Here is a 17,603-nt window from a genome sequence, read left to right as displayed (position 1 = left end):
TGAAATATTACTCAGCTCTAAAAAGGAAAGAAATTCTGAATCCCACAGCATGTGTGAATCTTAAGGACATTATAATGACTGGAATGTGCCATTTATGAAAGACAAATGTTGCCATGATTGCGTGTCTGCTCAGTAATAAAAGCAGCTAAATCAAAGAGGCACGGCAGAAAAGAGCAGAATGGCGGTGAGCTGGCTATGGATTTGGACTTCTGGCATTTCAGGATGGAAGAATGCTGGGGGGGGGGGGGCGGTCAGTGGTTAAGAACTCTTGCTGTTCTTCCGGAGGAGCCAGTTTACCAAACCCATATCAGGCAGATCACGGCCACCTATAACTCCAGCTTCTAGGAATCTAAATCTCAATTCTGGCCTCTACAAATATGCACATACATGTGACACACACACAAATCCACACATCTATTCGGCCAGTATTGCTCCATAGTGAAATATTCAGAAGACACCTGCGGTAGGCATCTTGGATTATCCAATAGCAACTTTCCGTTCTTCATGCTGCTCTCTCCAGCCTTCTGACCTTTTCTGGTCCCCCACACTCCTAGTTCCTTTCCTGAAAAGCCTTTACTTTACCTGACAACATACAGGGCATGTCGCCTTTCGCCCTTCCTGCTTTTCCAAACAGATTTCCTAGATGCAAGAGTCTCTTCATCACCACCTGCTTCCTTTTACTGACTCATTGACAGAGCTGCCCTAGGGCTTTGCTGTTCAGTGTTGGTCACTGCTAGTCACGTGAAGCTGCTTTAAATTTCATTAGTTTTTTTCTTGGTGATAGTCTTGTTAGTTCTGTTTTCTGAGACAGGGTTTCTCTGTGTAGCCTTGGCTCTCCTGGAACTCAGTCTGTAGACCAGGCTGGCCTCGAGCTCAAAGAGATCCACCTGCCTCTGCCTCCAAGACTTTCACCACCATGGCTGTCCAGTTTAATTGAATTTAATAGAATTATTTAAAGGGCTCAGGTGGCCACGAGTGGTAAGGTATCAGGGCAGATGGAAAGCATGCCATCTTCTTATGAAACTACTTACAAATAGTCCTGCGTCTATGCAGTGTCTCAGACTCATCACTGACTAGGAAGGTTGGGGTTAGGGGTTCAGAAAATCTGGAGATCAGCTGACAAACTACATTTCTAACAATTTCCCCAAACATACTGAAGTCTCCACTGGGACTGGCAGGCTGGGGAGGCAGACCAGCTAGATACCCCAGGGAGCCTCCTGTCTCTGCTTCCCCCTGCTGAGACTGTAAGTCACACTGGCTTTGCTGTTTCCTGGAACCTGGCACTTGAGTTCAAATGCTTGTAAGTCAGGCATTTTACCAGCTGTGCCATCTCCTCAGCCCTGATGTCTTACTTTCATCTCTTGCTGATTCACCACGTCTCTGTTGACTCCGCTCATCTCAGCAATGGCTCCCATTTCCCATGGTGCCCTAATCCCTGGGCATCTTTTGCTCCTCCTCTGTTGTGGCTGCCTTGTCTGTTGGATGGGCAACCGCCAAGTGCTCACCAGCTTATTTCTAAGGCCACACCTTCAGAAGGGAGAGAAGACTGTGTTGGTACCTATCACCACCCTCAAGCACTGTGATGTACAAACAAGGCCCATCAGTCCCTGCCCTCTTGGGCCCGTACATGGATGACATTATCATGGTCTTGCCTGTTGCGGCCATGTTTGTTGTTTATTTGGGGGTTTTGTTTTGTCTTGGTTTAGACAGAGTTTCATGCAACCCAGCCTAGCCTTGAACTCAGTGTGTTGCTTACAAAGACCTTGAACTTGTGATCCTCTGGAGTGCTTATGCGATGCTGGGTATCCATCTCAGGACTTGATGCATGCAAGATAAGCACTACCACCTGGATGCCATTCCCAGCCCTGGCGTGCGTTTGGTTTAGCAATGTTGAAGAATATGCGTGAGAGGCCCCCACAGAAATGCCTGTCACATACTGTGTGCCCCTGCTCATTAAATATCCATGTAGCCGAAGTGACCACCGTGCGGGCTGAGCAGTGTTTACGTGCTGGTCCTGGAGGTTATCGGCTATCTTTGAGACAATCTTCTTGGCCTTCTCCCTAGATATGATGAGGAGTCACACACAAATGTTCCCATTTTCACAGTAGAGAATGAGGGTGCAGAGAAGTGTCAGGAAGGGAGCCTCGTGACAGAGCTGCCGAGGGACTCCAGCCTGGGTGCACGGCAGCCAGTCAAAGCTGCAACAAAGCTCCTTGGGCTTAATATCAAAAAGGAATTGCTAACTGTGATTCAACGCTCACTTCGAATAATGCGTCTCTGTGACACTTCATAGTAATGAGATAATTACCATGGGTACAGTATTAGAGTATACATATTCCGATAAGTCACAGCTGCAAGGAATCAGTAATGGCCATTAATCAGCCTGTGCCCACTCTTCCCCAACCCCAGACTAGAAGTCAAACTGTAGACTTCCTGCAAACCCAAGACGGATGCTATGGTCGTCATTTCTGCCGCTTAGATGAAGAGTTTGTGAATACAATAGACGCTCCCTAATTCAAACTAATTTGGGCAAACGGCTTCCTGAATTGAGAAAAATTGGAATCGAAGTATCGTGGTAAATATATATCGAGTATGATATATTTTAGAGGTATCAAGTGCAATTCCGACTGTTAGTAAATAAACACCCTTGGGGAACTACTCTAATATACGAGACGAATTTAAAATGTGTGCATCAATTGTTCACTTAAATCGGAATCTCTTGAGTCCTCGAGTCTTTGAGGCTTGGTTCTCTCTTAAGTAGGTTAAGCATTCCCCTTATCTCGGTCTTTAGTAGACCGATCCTTTTCCGTGGTAAGCTCTCTGTAAGTAGGGAGAAATAACAGCTTGGTCCTTCGCCAAGTTACAGCTACAGGCAGAATTATTATCAGGGTTTAACTTGGCCACGTGTGACTGCGCAGCACCGACTCACAGCGGTGGATGTGGTCTTGCTTGCTTTATTTGTTTATTTGTTTATTTTATTTGGTTGTCTGGGGACAGGGTCTCATTGCGTAGCCCAGGCCAGCCTCTTAACTCGCCAGCCTCAGCCTCCTGAGTGGTGTGTGCCACCACTCTGACCTGATTTTTTCTTTTAACTGAAGTACTAGGAATCAAACCCTGGGCTTTGTACATGGCTGCGCTGAGCCACATCCTCAGGCCTTGACACCTTCTTATAACCTGGTCTGGTACCTAACGACCCAAGCAGATATGTTCAGACTCTTCGTATCACTTAAAGCCATTTGTGTAAAACCACTAAATGGGGGGAGGGGGTGTGCCCAACTGCATAACCTCACTGAGCTGTATAACTGCCAGTCAGTACAACAGGGCTGCCTGTGTCCAATCGGTGTCGTCCATGAGAGGAGCGTTCTCAGTTCAACCCTTGGGAGCAAAGCGAGAGTCTGCAGCAGCCTGCAGAGTTCCTTGACATCTGAGTCCTGTGCAACTTCCACGTCCTGACACCTAACACCAGATGTGCCATCAAGGGGGAGAAATCTACTCTTAAATTAATCACGTAATTTACACACTTCGTTTCCTTTCGGGATTTTTGAAGATAATTGTAATTAAGACTCAAGCATATTTTTTCTTTGCGATATACAAAATTCAAGAAACCCTTGCAGCCGCTGCTTTCTGATGCGCCATGAAGGTCTTCGAGACTGAGTAAGAGCTCAGTCTCTCAAGATTCCTTGAGAGGTGTGCATTTTCTCCAGAACAAGAGGGGTTTGGAACTGAGTTTTGTTTCCAGTGGTTGGTGTAGGCTGTCATTATTAACAAGTCTACACCACAAAGTCCTATGGAACTGAAATAATGAAGTGACTTCTCAGCTTACTGACTGCATTACTGTGCTCCCCGGAAATACCTCCTCTGGGCTGCCAGTCCTTGGATATGCCAGGAAATTCAGTGCGGACACACTCAGTTCCTACCCCAGGGGATGGAAGTACTGGATTCAGAGGGCTTTTGCTGGCCTTCCCTGCTCACCCTCTGGAACACATAATACTGTTTTGGGGCTTTAGGTTGGCCATAGAGGACTCAGGCTTTCACATCTTAAAGGCTGATAAAGGGTCCATGCAGGCTCAGCCTTGGCCTTGGCCACTCCCCTTGCATAAATGAAATGCTGCCCACATAAGTCGGTGAGGTTGTGGAAAAGAGACTGTGTGCCTAAATGACTCTGACTGTTGCTATAACAACAGTACCTCGGTCTAATTTCTTTTGAAAAATGAATTTCATCTGGGATGAAGCCGAGCAGCGTCTGTCTCCCACACAGGAAAGCTCAGCTGGCAGGCTCCAGACTGCTGCTGCGTCTAGGTTGAATGGTGGCGTGCTCTGCCGTCCAGCTGGACATTTCAGCCTCCATGTTTGCCCATAAATGAGACTGTGCCTCCTATGGCACATGCATATGGGTATCTCACTCTTCCCATGAGAATTCACTCAGGAGAGACACATCCTCCTGCCCTGCCTTGAGTTGGTGAAAAAAGCCTTAAGACTCAGTGGTTATAGGGCTTGCTGGGTAAGCTTAAGGACCCAAGTTTGGGCCTCAAGACCTGTGCGAAAATCTGGGCACTTGGCTATGCGCCTCAATCATCCAAGTGCCAGGATGTGGAGGTAGGAGGACTGACCCGCATCCCCAACCTAGGCAGGCCAGTCTGTCTAGCAGAATAATCAGTGACAGACCCGAATAGAGAGGGTTAGAGAATCACAACCAGCGTCAACCTCCGGCCTCTGCATGGAAAGACATAAGCCGTAAAGCAATCCCCTTGTTGGTAAAGAAAGCCCAGGCCCTCTGTTTTTATAATCTGGGGCAAAAATGTGCAATGAAATGGAGGCCGAGGAGTCAGGTGCTGTCTAGAAAGAAGAATTACTTTGTTTGTTTGCTTCCTGGCAGAGGTGTATGGGTGAGGGAAGAATATGAGAATCTGTGTGCCCTCCTTGGAAGGTGGCTCTTGGCTGCCTGGGTGAGCTCACTGGGTGTAATACAATGACAGCTCACACGGAAATGGGGCTCTTGACCTCTTTGAGGAAAAGCAGAGATTTTTTTTTTTAATACATAGACCTATTTCAATACTTCTGCATTCCAAAGGGAGATGAACGTGCATTGGGGTTTTATTCAAAAGCGTCTTCTCACATCTGGAAGCTCTGGGCTATTTGCATCTCCTAAGCTGGTGCACGACTTCAGAGCCGAGGGGAGGGAGAGGATCTCACGAAGGGGCTAAAAACAAAAGCGAGAATTCCTCGTTTGAGAAAGAGGACATTCTGAGTAAACAGTGAAATAAAAATATTCTTGGGTCCAACCCAAGGGAGGGGAAAGGCACTGAAGCTCTGAAGCGTTTCTCCTTCCTCCCTTGTCCTTCCCAGAAAACAAACAAATGGAATCCTGGGCTTGGCCCCAGCTTGCTGTACTCTGGCCCTCCTGGCTGGTAGGAGTCTCCAGCTGGGAATGACACAGATCATGTCTAATCCTTACATTTGTTCCCCGCCTGCCTTATGGTTCCTCCTTCTCCCTCACCTCCCTCCTTTGTTTCTTTAGAGCTATAAATAAAATCCCATTAGAAAAATTCAGAAAATAACACAAGGTCATGTCTACAGGTATGTTTGAATAGAAAATGTGTGCATGACTTCTAGTAAGAGCTACTGGGAGGGACCCCTCAGGACACTGTTTCTTGTCCTTAAAAAGTAAACACAGTGAGTGTGTGTGCAGGAAAGACAGAGCCCTCTGGGGTTCTGATTGGGATTTTGACAGCAGCTCTTCATCTCTGTGGAGCTTTTCCTCAGAAAGCTACGGAGTGCAGGAAGCGGCTGGGTACACGAAGCCACTCCTCACACACGTGATGAACGTGTGGCGAGAGCATCCTCCCTGTAGAAAAGCACCGGGTGTTTCTGGGAAACAGGCAGATCTCACCCGACCACGGACGGATCCTCTGTGAGCCCTTACGACAGGTTCTCAAACTCTTGTAATTTATCAGCCAGCTTTGTTGACGTTTGGTGGGGCAGTAGTCATCAGGGGAAGGATGGGTAAGAACAAGCTTTGAGAGGACTATGAGTTGCCTGTCCTTGCTGAAGCATTTCCCAGCTATCACAGAGTATTATGAGATTATTATGATGATTATGCTTGTCACGGTGGCAAATGAAAAACACTAGCAAGTAACTGTAATCCAGTTACTTGAGAGTCTAAGACCAGAGGATCAACAGTTCTAGGATAGATTGGCTGCATAGCCGGTTTGGAGCCAGCCTGGGCTACATAAGACCCAGTCTCAAAATAATTTTAAAAAATAAATAAATAAAAATGGGCCAGATGCAGTATCACACACCTTAAATTACACAAATTGGGAGTCAGAGGCAGGTGGATCTCTGTGAGTTTGAGGCCAGCCTGGTCTACATATTGAGTCTATCTAGGCCAGCAAGACTCTGTCTCAACAAAAAATTAGGATGCAGTACCCTCAGCGCGATGCCTGGCAGTTTCCAGCCAGCTAGAGTATTGCATAACAGCAGTATCCTAAGTCACTTACTAAACAATAAACTGAGTTGCCTGCCGTCTGCCTCCCGATGTGCTGTGATCCAGTCTCATGAAGTTGTGGTACATTCATTTGGTACTTGCTACAACTAAAGGATGAAGTCATTCACATCCCAAAATCCAGTCATTCATAAAAATCATATTTAGGAAAAGTCCAAGACTGACTGATGAAGGACCTCAGAGATGGATGGCTCAGCTGTTAAGAGCACTGGCTGCTCTCCAGTTCCTGGGATCTGACACCCTCTTCTGGCCTCCACAGGCACATGGTACAGAAACATCTTTGCAGGCAAAGCACACATAAAGGTAAAATGAGCTAAAATAAATAAGTAAGTAAGTAAGTAAATAAATAAATAAATAAATAAATAAATAAATAAATAAATAAATAGAAGCGTCATTGGTAATGTCCCTTAAAGTGTGAATTCCAGATTGTGTTTTCTTCATCTTAAATCACCTAGTATATCCTCTCCTAGCTCCCACAGAGGATCTCCTGGGCCTTTGGAGTTCCCAAAAGCATTAAAGAGAAGAAAGCCTGTCTCCAGCATCTTCAGATAAATAGAAGGAATTGTCAGTTTGCGCCAAAACTCCTTACAGAGGCCCAGCATTTTCAGGTTCCTGCTCTGAGAAGCAGTGCCATAAACTTGATGTGGTTATGTGAGGACTGCTGGGTTCTTACTCACTTATGAAGGAAAGGCAGTTCTACAGTGTGATATGCACCCCAGTATCAGGGAAGCACATAAAATGTCACCTAACCAAGGTCAGGATCATGAGGAGGGACTGTCAGAGCAACCATTGAAGGTGATGTCCAAATGTGACTGTGAAGGACAGGGAGCCCGGTGAAGGACCTGAGAAGGGTGTCACATTTGCAAAAGGATCAGAGAGAAAGTGAACATAGTTTGTGCTGGAGAGACAGATAACTGAATATAGTGCTGAGTCACATAGAGACCGTGCGTCCATGCTGGACTGCCTGTCCTATGGGGTCCCCTTTGTCACCTGTGTATACTCTGATGAATCAGCAACAAGATCAGCTGACAGTACTTATTTCTGTTGTGGTTTTTCCTCCCAGTCCTATGCTCCTGGAATAATGATGCATGAGATTCAAAATATATCTACAAATACCTAGGCCATACAGCTAGGCTCTTCTCTGACTAGCTCATAATTTTAAATAACCCATTTATTTTAATCTACATTCTACCACGTGGCTAGTTACCTCTGTTCAGGTACCATTCAACTTCCCAGGCGAATCTCCTATGGCTGGCTCTCTCCCGGAATCCTTTCTGCCTGCTCGATGTCCATCTTTTTTCTACCCTTTCCTATGGGCCATAGGTTTTTTTATTGACAGGTGTGGCATCCATACAATACACAAGATATTCTCTCTACATATCTCGGCATATATCCTGTGTTCATATACACATAACTATATAGCTGAATGTTTGGGGTTATGCAGAAGAAAAAGACTGGTGGTAGGAAGAAGATTAAGTCGGGGGAAGGCTGTATGTGCCTGATTTAAATGATGCTGGTGACCACAGACAGTTCCAGAAGAGCCTGGAATGAAGAAAGCATACGGTAAGATTCACACTAGAAGAAGAAAGCTAGAGCTGCAGGGAAGGTGCATAGCAGTGGCTTCAAAGATCCTTTTGAGAATATCTCAACAGAGGTAGTGACCTATAGAGATGGGAATAAAATCCATGGATAAGAATAATCTCTCTTTAGGCTTAACAGCGTAGGGCGGATGCAAGGACCCCTGAAGACAGTCAGCGGGAGCACTGTGAACCTGCCTTCTGATTAATTCATTGATGAGTCTGAATTTGAATATGGCTTTAGCCACATTGCCAATGTAAGCCTCAGGCACTGTCCAGTCTCATGGTGCCTCAAGTCCTGTCAAAATGGGTCTAATTAAATCTCTCTGCTAAAATCAGTCCTTAGGAGTAGAGGGTAGGGCAAGATGGTGGGTCATTCCCAGTTTCCACCAGAGAGCTGATTTTGCTTTTCTGGTTTTGTTTCAAACAGGCCTTACAATGTAGCCTAGGTTAGCCTTGAGTTCTTCATCCTCCCACCTTAGCCTTCGTGTGTTGGGAGTACACACCTGCACCACACCTAGCTAGAGATTTCATTATTGTGGGTAGGGCTGCCATCTTTATTCCCAAGCTCAACGATCATGGACAATGCCTTTTGAAATCAGGAACACAGCTATTTGAGTTTCTTTGAACTTAAAGGAACTGCGTTAGTCTAAAGAGGAAAAGATCTTGCCATGATGGACATCGTCTTGCCTCAGGGGACACACAGAACTCTGGTAGGAACAGTCTTTACTGTGTCAATAGAGGCCTGGTGACCTCAGCCATCGTTTTCCTTCTAACAGGTGCCATCTCCCCATTTTCTCCCCACCCCCACTGTCTCCTTCCCAACACAGAACCAACAGCCTCATTGATGCAAAGGCCTGCTCTAAGGATAACCATTATCCTTTGTGACCTTACAGTATGTGCTTTGTAATGTGAAAGGCACGGCTATTCATTCAGAAATTATTTTATTAAACCAGGTTATAGAAGGCCATTTCCATAACATATATAATATACTTTAGGTATATCCTTCACTTCCCTCTTCACTCCCAGCTCTCCCATTTGTCTGCTTTGTTCCTCTAGACACTTGCTTCTACCCTCATGTTATTTTTACATATGTGAATTTCTGTATCTCTGTATAAAGTCTAGGACCCACAAATAAGGGGGGAAAACATGAATATTTGACTTTCTGAGACCGGATTAATTCGTTTAACATGATAATCTCTAGTAGCATTTAATTTTCCTTCAAATATTTTATTCAATAATTTTTATGGCTGAAAAATACATACTCTGTGTGTGTGCGCGTGCGTGCGTGCATGCGTGTGTGTGTGTGTGTGTGTGTGCTCGTGTGTGTTGTGTATACATACGCACATGTGCACGCATCACAGGACACATGTGGATGTCAGAGGACAATCTTTGAGTACCTTGTCTCCCCTTCTACTGGGTAGGTCCTGGGAATGAAAATCCAGCTGTCAGGCTCAACAACATAGGCTCACCCACTGAGCCGGCTCACCAGTCCTATGTCACATGTCACCAGAGGAAAATGTCTGCCTCTCTGTTGAAGGACCTTCTCCATATCTTAGCTGTCACGGCTAGCCTGCAATAAACGATGATGTGCAGGGGCCCGCTACTCCCGTCACCGTGGATCTAGGGGACACAAGACACTCACAGGCACACTCCCTTCTGTCCCTCTCAACCTCTGCTTTTCTCTCTCTTATTTTCTCTACCTCATATAGATCCTGTAATTTAACATGAACACAAACTATCAAGCCACACTGCGGAGAGGAGGCCATCTCCGTAGCATTCTGGAAGGGGAATTATTGTCTCCAGAGTCCTCGACACCTGATAGCAACCCATATTGTCACAGGCATTAGCTGAATGGCACACTTCAGCTCCTGGCGGTTTCCCTTAATGGCAGACAGCATCTCTATTTAATCGCAGTAACATGGAAACAAGAGTGCTAAGCCTCAGTAAAGTTTCTGTGCTTGTTCACGAGGGCACAGTGCTGTATTAACGGCCTTTCTGCTCCGGGAGGCGAGAGGGCCGGGATCTTGTCACAATAGGCTATTTGGGCTGAGATTGGCCTGAGTCCCTAGGAGTGGGGACTTCCGAGACAATTGCTTCTGTGCAGGGGGAGAGTCTCCCACTCACTGAACAAGCTGCTTGCCGGCCTCCCAAACACACCCGGGCGCTGTGTCTCCCTTCCACGCCCCCTTCTCCCACGAGGGACATAAAGGGAGAATTAGATTTTCAGACCGCCTTTCCATAAAACAACGGATGATGAGACAGAGAGGATTGACGTGAAGCTTGCTCTGCTATCTTGCACATAACAAACACAGAACGTAACAAGCAGGGCAGAGCATCTTCAGTGCGGTCTTTCTCATACTCCCAAATGCTGGGACATGAAATATATATACCAAGATTTGGTTAAAAGGGGCCAGCAGTGGAGAACGTGAGGCCTTTGGGAAAATGAATCTCCTCTGCAGCCCCATTCAGGTGGCGTGCTGGCAATGTGTTTGGTTTGAACCTGAACGGCACAGCTTCCCCTGTTCTACAATCTAGGACACGAATGCATTAGCACTTGGACTTAGGATTGAATTGCAAATTTGATTTTTGTTGTTATTGTTGTTTCTATTAAGAAAGCTACTCCAGAAGCCTGGAAAACATTAAGGTTTGGGCCGGCTAGGGAACAGAAATATTGTCGTTATACCTATCTGCGTCTTGAAGATTCAGGAAGCATTCTGTCCCCCTGGCAGTCGTGACTGAATTTTAAAAATAGTGAAGCTAAGGCTTAGTGCGTGCTGACGGGTCCCACGTGCAAAATCATGTGTTTGTACATTACCTTGTATGAACTAAGGGTCACGCTAACTGTGAGCTAAGTGTTACGGACCCGTTTGGGAACCAGTGAAACCAAACTTGGGGCAATTTATAGAAATTTCTTCAAATTCATTCTCTGAGTGTCAGCTGGGGGCCCACAAGCAGGCAGAAGAGAACGCTTACCCCCTTCAGTGTGGCCTTTCAGGCACCACGGCATCCATTACTGAGTACCACACCTCATTTTAGTACATTGGGAGGGGGATCTTGGAGTTGAGCCATCATTCTGACTTCAGTACTTTGCTCCTTTCCTATAATGCTGGGCTCTAGTGTTTCATCTGCTTAACTCCACAGAGGTGTGTGGGTCCCCAAGCACACCTGCTGGCCTCCATAGCCTGGGCCACCTCCGTTGTATAGGGGACAAGTAGAGCACCTTCATTTCTCAGTCCTGTTCATCCATTACAGGACCTAGAGAAGAACCACGGGCCTGTGAGATCTAAAGTAACATCAGTTCATTTTTAAGACAGTTACCCATTTTCTGAAGCTTAACATCATTCCAGGAGGTCCCCAGGCCTCGTTTCTATTAGGTCATTAAACTGTCGTACTTGCATTTGCCACCGTGGTTGGAGCCACGTACACTCAAACACCTGCCATACCGATGATCAGAACCATGCTTTCCCGGTTTGTTCCACAAATAACATCACTTTCTGCGGTGTCCCAGTAACATGGCTTGCAGCAGCATTTTCTTTTCTTTTTTAAAATTTATTTATTTTTATTTATTACCATTTATTCACTTTGTATCCCAGCTGTGGCCCCCTCCCTCATCTCCTCCCAATTCTGCTATCCTTCCTTCCTTCTCCTTCCATGCCCCTAGGCCAGTCCACTGACCTCCTCTTCCATCTGACCCTAGCCTATCAGCTCTCATCAGGACTGGCTGCATTGTTTTCCTCTGTGGCCTGGTAAGGCTGCTCCCCCTTCAGGGGGAGGTGATCAAAGAGCCAGCCACTGAGTTTATAACAGAGACAGCCCCTGCTCCCTTACTAGGGAGTCCATTTGGAGACTGAGCTGCCATGGGCTACATCTGTGCAGGGGTTCTAGGTTATCTCCATGAATGGTCTTTAGCTGAAGTATCAGTGTCAGAAAAGACCCTAGTGCCTAGAGTTTTTGCTTCTGTTGCTCACCTTGTGGAGTTCCTGTCCCCTCCAGGTCTTTAATCTCCCCCTTCTTTCATAAGATTCCCTGTACTCTGCCCAAAGTTTTGCTATGAGTCTCAGAATCTGCTTCAATTCCCTGCTGGGTAGAGTATTTCAGAGGCTCTCTGTGGTAGGCTCCTGTCTTGTTCCCTGTTTTCTCCTTCTTCTGATGTCCATTCATTTGCCTTTCTGAATGAGGATTGGGCATCTTACCCAGGGTCCTCCTTCTTGCTTAGCTTCTTTAGGTGTACAGATTTGGTATGTTTATCCTATATTATATGTCTAATATCCACTTATAAGTGAGTATACACTGTGTGTGTCTTTCTGCTTCTGAGGTACCTCATTCAGGATGATCTTTTCTAGTTCCCACCATTTGCCTGCAAATTTCATGATTTCCTTGTTTTTAATAGCTGAACAGTATTCCGTTGTGTAAATGTACCACACTTTCTGTATCCCTTCCTCAGCTGAGGGATATCTGGGTTGTTTCCAGATCGTTTTCTTTGAAGTCAAGTTCTAGTGTGTCCCAGTTAGGTCCCTGTTTGTATCTGTTCGAGCCTTGACTGAGCGATTAGGACTGGTCTGGTTTGCAGTGAAAACTATAAGCTTTTGGGGAAAGGGTTAGTTAGGAGTTTGGCTTAGGGACCTCTTTGACTGTTTACTTTAAAAAACGTAATTCTCTGCTTCCACGAAAACATACAATTCGCATCACCTCGGATCAATGTCACGATCCCAGGCCTCCCCTAGAGCCTTGCCAAGAATGGTGACAAAGAGATGAGCTGGGTATAAAACTAATAAACTGAATGAGTTGAACTTGAATCCAGATGATACTCCTTGGACCAAGAGATTGTCCCGATTGTCACCAGGAATAAAGCCTCCCTGTCAGAAATTCCTTCTAGCCCCTAGGCTGACTTCTGCTCTCATTCAAACTCACTTGTAGCATCTCTGAATTGGATTCATTTTGCAGCCATTTATTAACTGCTCTAAAAACCTGACCACTGCGGATACCCAGGAAACAAGTCAGCCCCAGTCCTGAACTTCCCGACACGAAGTATGGCAGAGTCTTCAAGGGCAAAGTAGAGATGGCTTGAAACACCTTATTCTAATTACTCCAACTGAGTGAGGGTAGGATGGGGTAGGAAAGGGAGGGATACACAACTTCCTACAGTGCGAGGAATCTGAAATCCGATGAGAAAAATGAACATCTATTGATCAAGGAAAGGGGAGAGGAGGGCAGGTATTAACCAGGGAAGCAGGTAGCAGGGGGAGAGTATTAACCAGGGAAGGGGAGGTGAGGTGGAGTATTAACCAGGGAAGGGGGAATAGAGGGGAGTATTAACCAGGGAAGGGGAAGAGAGGAGTCTTTTCCACACAAAGAAAACATTGCTTTGCCTGGAGGCAGAAGGCAGCCTGATACAGAAAACTTAAAGAGGTGGAAGGTCGAGGAACCCCGGGGTGCAGGCCCTGTGGGAGGCGCTTACCTAGCATGAGCAAGGGCCCCTGGGATTGATCCCAACTTCACACACACACACACACACACACACACACACACACACACACACTTCTAAAAATGTTTTAGGAGAATTGATAAAAGATGTGGATTGGATAGGCGTGGGGAGGACGTGGAAGGACAGGACAAGAAGATGCAAAGATGACAATTGAGATGTCCTCTGCTCGCTTATACAGAGAAACCGCACCACCATGTATGTTTTGAAGGAGGAGGCAGTATATGGAATAGATAGGAGAGCTGAACAACGAAGAGAAAAACAGATGAGGGAGTGAGTGGGCCACCCAGGAATGGCCCCTAGTCTGGAGCAGTGACAGTATGGCTAGACATGAGATGAGTACTTCTTTGTACGAAGCTCACACTTGCGTCCTAGATGACCGGGCAGTTACTGGGAGGAGGAACAGGCGAGGATCGTACCTCGTTTTAGATGCTCCTGGACTGAGAAAGCTGGAGTTAGTGACACAGCTTGTGCCCATCAGCCTAGGGAAGATGGCGAGGCTCCTGTAGTAGAGGAAATTGCCCAGGAAATAGTATAGTTGGACAGAAGGGAAAAAAAAGTTAGGAAGAAACCTGAAAGAATCCCATCATTTGCAACAAGAAGTGCATGGCAGTGAGACAGAGGAGACCTCGGCAAGTGTGGTGTCATAGGAGACGATGGAAACACGGCTGGGCATCTCATGATGCTGAAAGTGAGGGACAAGTGGAAGTCCTCGGCTCTGTGTTCCTCAAAATATCGTTGACTTAATTCCGTGGAGGTTTCATCGTGGTGTGGTTTAGGATTGGGGATGTCTTTTTCAAGCAGCTCTCACTTGGAAAGCCCTCACAGGTGATCCTTCCTGTGACCTTTATCCTGCGCATCCCTTAGATGGAGCCTTTTCTCACAGAATTTGAATCATGGTGCCATCTGGTTTCAAAACTAGAAGCATCCTTTCCTTTTCTGCATGTTCTAAAGCATTTAAAATGTAGTTCGTGGGCTAAGGAGATTATTGAGTCAATAGTACCTGAGTTCTAGCCCTGAAACCTGTGAACAGCCACAACCTATTCAGGCAACATGTATCCGCTTCTTAACCCCAGCCCTGAGGTAGTAAGCAGGTGCTTCACCTCCTGGGTGTGCTCCAGGCCAACAAGACACCTGCCTCAAGACAAGGTGGACAATGCCCACAAGGCGCGAGTGTGTAGACAGGAACACGCAGACACACCCAATGCTCATCACGGTGCTTAAGAGTTCGGTGTGGGATTAAGTCATCTTCTGTCCCCATTTCTTTTCCAGCTACAAGAGACTGTGAAGAGGAAGTTGGAAGGGGCCCGATCGCCACTTAATGGGGACCAGCAGAATGGTGCCTGCGACGGGAGCTTCTCGCCGACGAGCAAGCGCATCCGGAAGGATCTCACCACGGGGATGGAAGCCATCAACACTTTGCCCAGCAACATGCCACTGCCCTCGGCTTCCCCCCTTCACCAGCTTGACCTCAAGCCCTCTTTGCCCTTGCAGAACAGCGCTGCTCACCCTCCTGGGCTTCTAGAGGACCTGAGCAAGAACGGCAGGCTCCCAGAGATCAAACTGCCAGTCAACGGCTGTGGGGACCTGGAGGACAGCTTTGCTCTCTTGCAGAGCAAGGACCTCAAGCAGGAACCTCTGGATGACCCTGCCTGCATAGACTCGTCGGAGACATCCCTTTCGAATCAGAACAAGCTGTTCTCTGACATCAACCTGAATGACCAGGAGTGGCAAGAACTGATAGACGAACTGGCCAACACGGTTCCGGAAGATGACATCCAGGACCTGTTCAACGAAGACTTTGAGGAGAAGAAGGAGCAGGAATTCTCCCAGGCAGCCATGGAGACGCCCCTCTCGCAGGAGAGTGCGAGTGTGAAGAGCGATGCCTCGCACTCTCCTTTCGCCCACGTCTCCCTGGGATCACCCCAGGCCAGACCTTCGTCTTCTGGTCCTCCCTTCTCTGCTGTCTCCACGGGCGCTAGCTTACCATCTGTGGCCAACACCCCGGTGGCTCCCAACCCCGCCGGGTCGCCAGCCAACTGTGCTGTCCAGTCCCCCCAGACTCCGACCCAAGCCCACACTCCAGGTCAAGCCTCATCAAGGCCAGGCAATGGCTATCTCCTCAATTCAGTTTCCGCGGCAGTATCTGGTTCAGGGTCAGGCTCCGTGGCCGTGCCCAGCTCCGACATGTCCCCAGCCGAGCAGCTCAAACAGATGGCTGCGCAGCAACAGCAGAGGGCCAAACTCCTGCAGCAGAAGCAGCAGCAGAAGCAGCAGCAGCAGCAACCGCCGCCGAATCAGACTTCAAGTTGGTCTCCCTTAGGGCCGCCGTCCAGTCCGTATGGAGCAGCTTTTACTTCTGAAAAACCAAATAGCCCAATGATGTACCCCCAAGCCTTTAACAACCAAAACACGATAGTGCCTGCAATGGCAAACAGCCTGCAGAAGACGACCATGAACAACTACCTCCCTCCCAATCACATGAACATGATCAGTCAGCAGCCAAATAACTTGGGGACGAACTCCTTAAACAAACAGCACAACATCCTCACCTACGGCAACACGAAGCCCCTGACCCACTTCAGTGCGGACCTGAGTCCGAGAATGACGCCCCCCATGGCCAACCCCAACAAAAACCCCTTGATGCCCTACATCCAACCGCAGCCTGCGCAGCCGCAGCCGCCCCAGCCGCAGCCGCCCCCGCAGCAGCCCCCGCCGCCCCCGCAGCTGCAGGCGCCCAGGGCGCACCTGAGCGAGGACCAGAAGCGCCTGCTTCTCCTCAAGCAGAAGGGAGTGATGAACCCGCCCATGGCCTACGCCGCGCTTCCTGCCCACGGTCAGGTGAGTGGGGAGTGGGGCACGCCAGGCGTGCCAGGCTGGCCCGCGCGTCCGATGGGGAGCCGGCTGGGCGTGGTCCGGCAGCCGGTAACCACCAGAAATCCTCCCCTGCACGCCGTGCTACAGTGTCTTCTAGGAGTGGTCCAGTAAACGTTTGTTGTACATCAGTGCCTAAGGATCCAACGTTCCCCTGCCCCCATTCCTGCCTGCAGCCGCGAAATTTTAAAATTATGTCAAGGTCTCACTATGAGAAAGGCAGGCTGCGCAAGTCACGTGACCCAATATGGCATGCCTCTGTAGTTTGGTTTTTTGTTGTTTGTTTTGTTTGTGTGTTTTGTTGTTGTTGTTGTTTTTCTGGTTCATTAGCCAAAGGGTGATAGAGTAGCTGTGCTTGGGCCCATCTGTCTGTTCCTTATTTCTATATGAACCCAGTACCTATCTATACCTTCTGGAAAAATGCTAGCTGTCTTAACAGGTTATGAATAATGGAAAACATGACTCTTGGCCTTTAAAAAAGAAAAAAAAACAGTTTGCTGTATTAGCAAAGTGGTGAGGGTCTTGCAAGACCGTTTAATGTTAAAACCTTGGCGGTTTTACCAGCAACAGTGGCTCATGTCAGTCACGTGACTCAGGAGTACCGTGATCCCTGCCCACAGCATTGGGCTGAATTGCAGCAAGAAAGAGCTCTTATCTCTCACACTCTTTGTGGTTTGGAGGATGGGTAACAGTGAGCAGCTGTCATTTGGGAGTAAAATCTGCCTTTGCCTGGGCTGGCCTCAGGGGCCCTTCAACACTTTACCTACCAGAGAGAAACGGAGACAGACAGACAGACACAGAGACAGAGAGAAAGAGAGAGCATGCGCACTTAAGGTGGCTTCCTCCAACACAGGTAAATCCAGGAGCTGTGTGAGGGTCTCTGTACTTTCCGTTGCTGTTCTGTGCGCCGTCCTTGTGGGCTGCAGGCACTGGCCACGAGTGACGGCATCCGTGGAAGTATGGTGTCCTGTGGGCAGAAACCAACCTTGCACCTGTGCCTCCCACAGTGCTCCATCCCACCCCTGCCCCGCCCGCCATCCTTTACCCCCGTGCCCAGGCTGCCTAGAAGCTGCAGGGCCAAGGGTGGTGCTGTCCTGCATAGACAGGCCTGAGCTCTGTGGCTTTACTCTCACCCTTCACAGACTTCCAGCCCCCAAACTTCACG

At 47.8% G+C, this 17,603-nt stretch overlaps 1 protein-coding gene across 2 annotated transcripts in view; it reads left to right on the top strand.

Moving 5' to 3' along the window:
- Maml3 (mastermind like transcriptional coactivator 3) overlaps positions 1-17,603 on the top strand; it is a 400,961-nt gene that overhangs the window by 225,304 nt on the left and 158,054 nt on the right. For both annotated transcript variants that reach the window (XM_055596791.1, XM_055596792.1), the window contains one exon: positions 14,837-16,405. In XM_055596791.1, coding sequence (XP_055452766.1) covers positions 14,837-16,405 — 1,569 coding nt within the window. The remainder of the gene's footprint in view (positions 1-14,836; positions 16,406-17,603) is intronic.

This window comes from Psammomys obesus, unplaced genomic scaffold (genome assembly GCF_907164565.1).
Source record: "Psammomys obesus unplaced genomic scaffold, mPsaObe1.curated_primary_1811, whole genome shotgun sequence".
Classification (NCBI taxonomy): Eukaryota; Metazoa; Chordata; class Mammalia; order Rodentia; family Muridae; genus Psammomys; species Psammomys obesus.
Note: the sequence above shows the minus strand (reverse complement) of the source record. Positions and strands in the feature narration are given on the sequence as shown.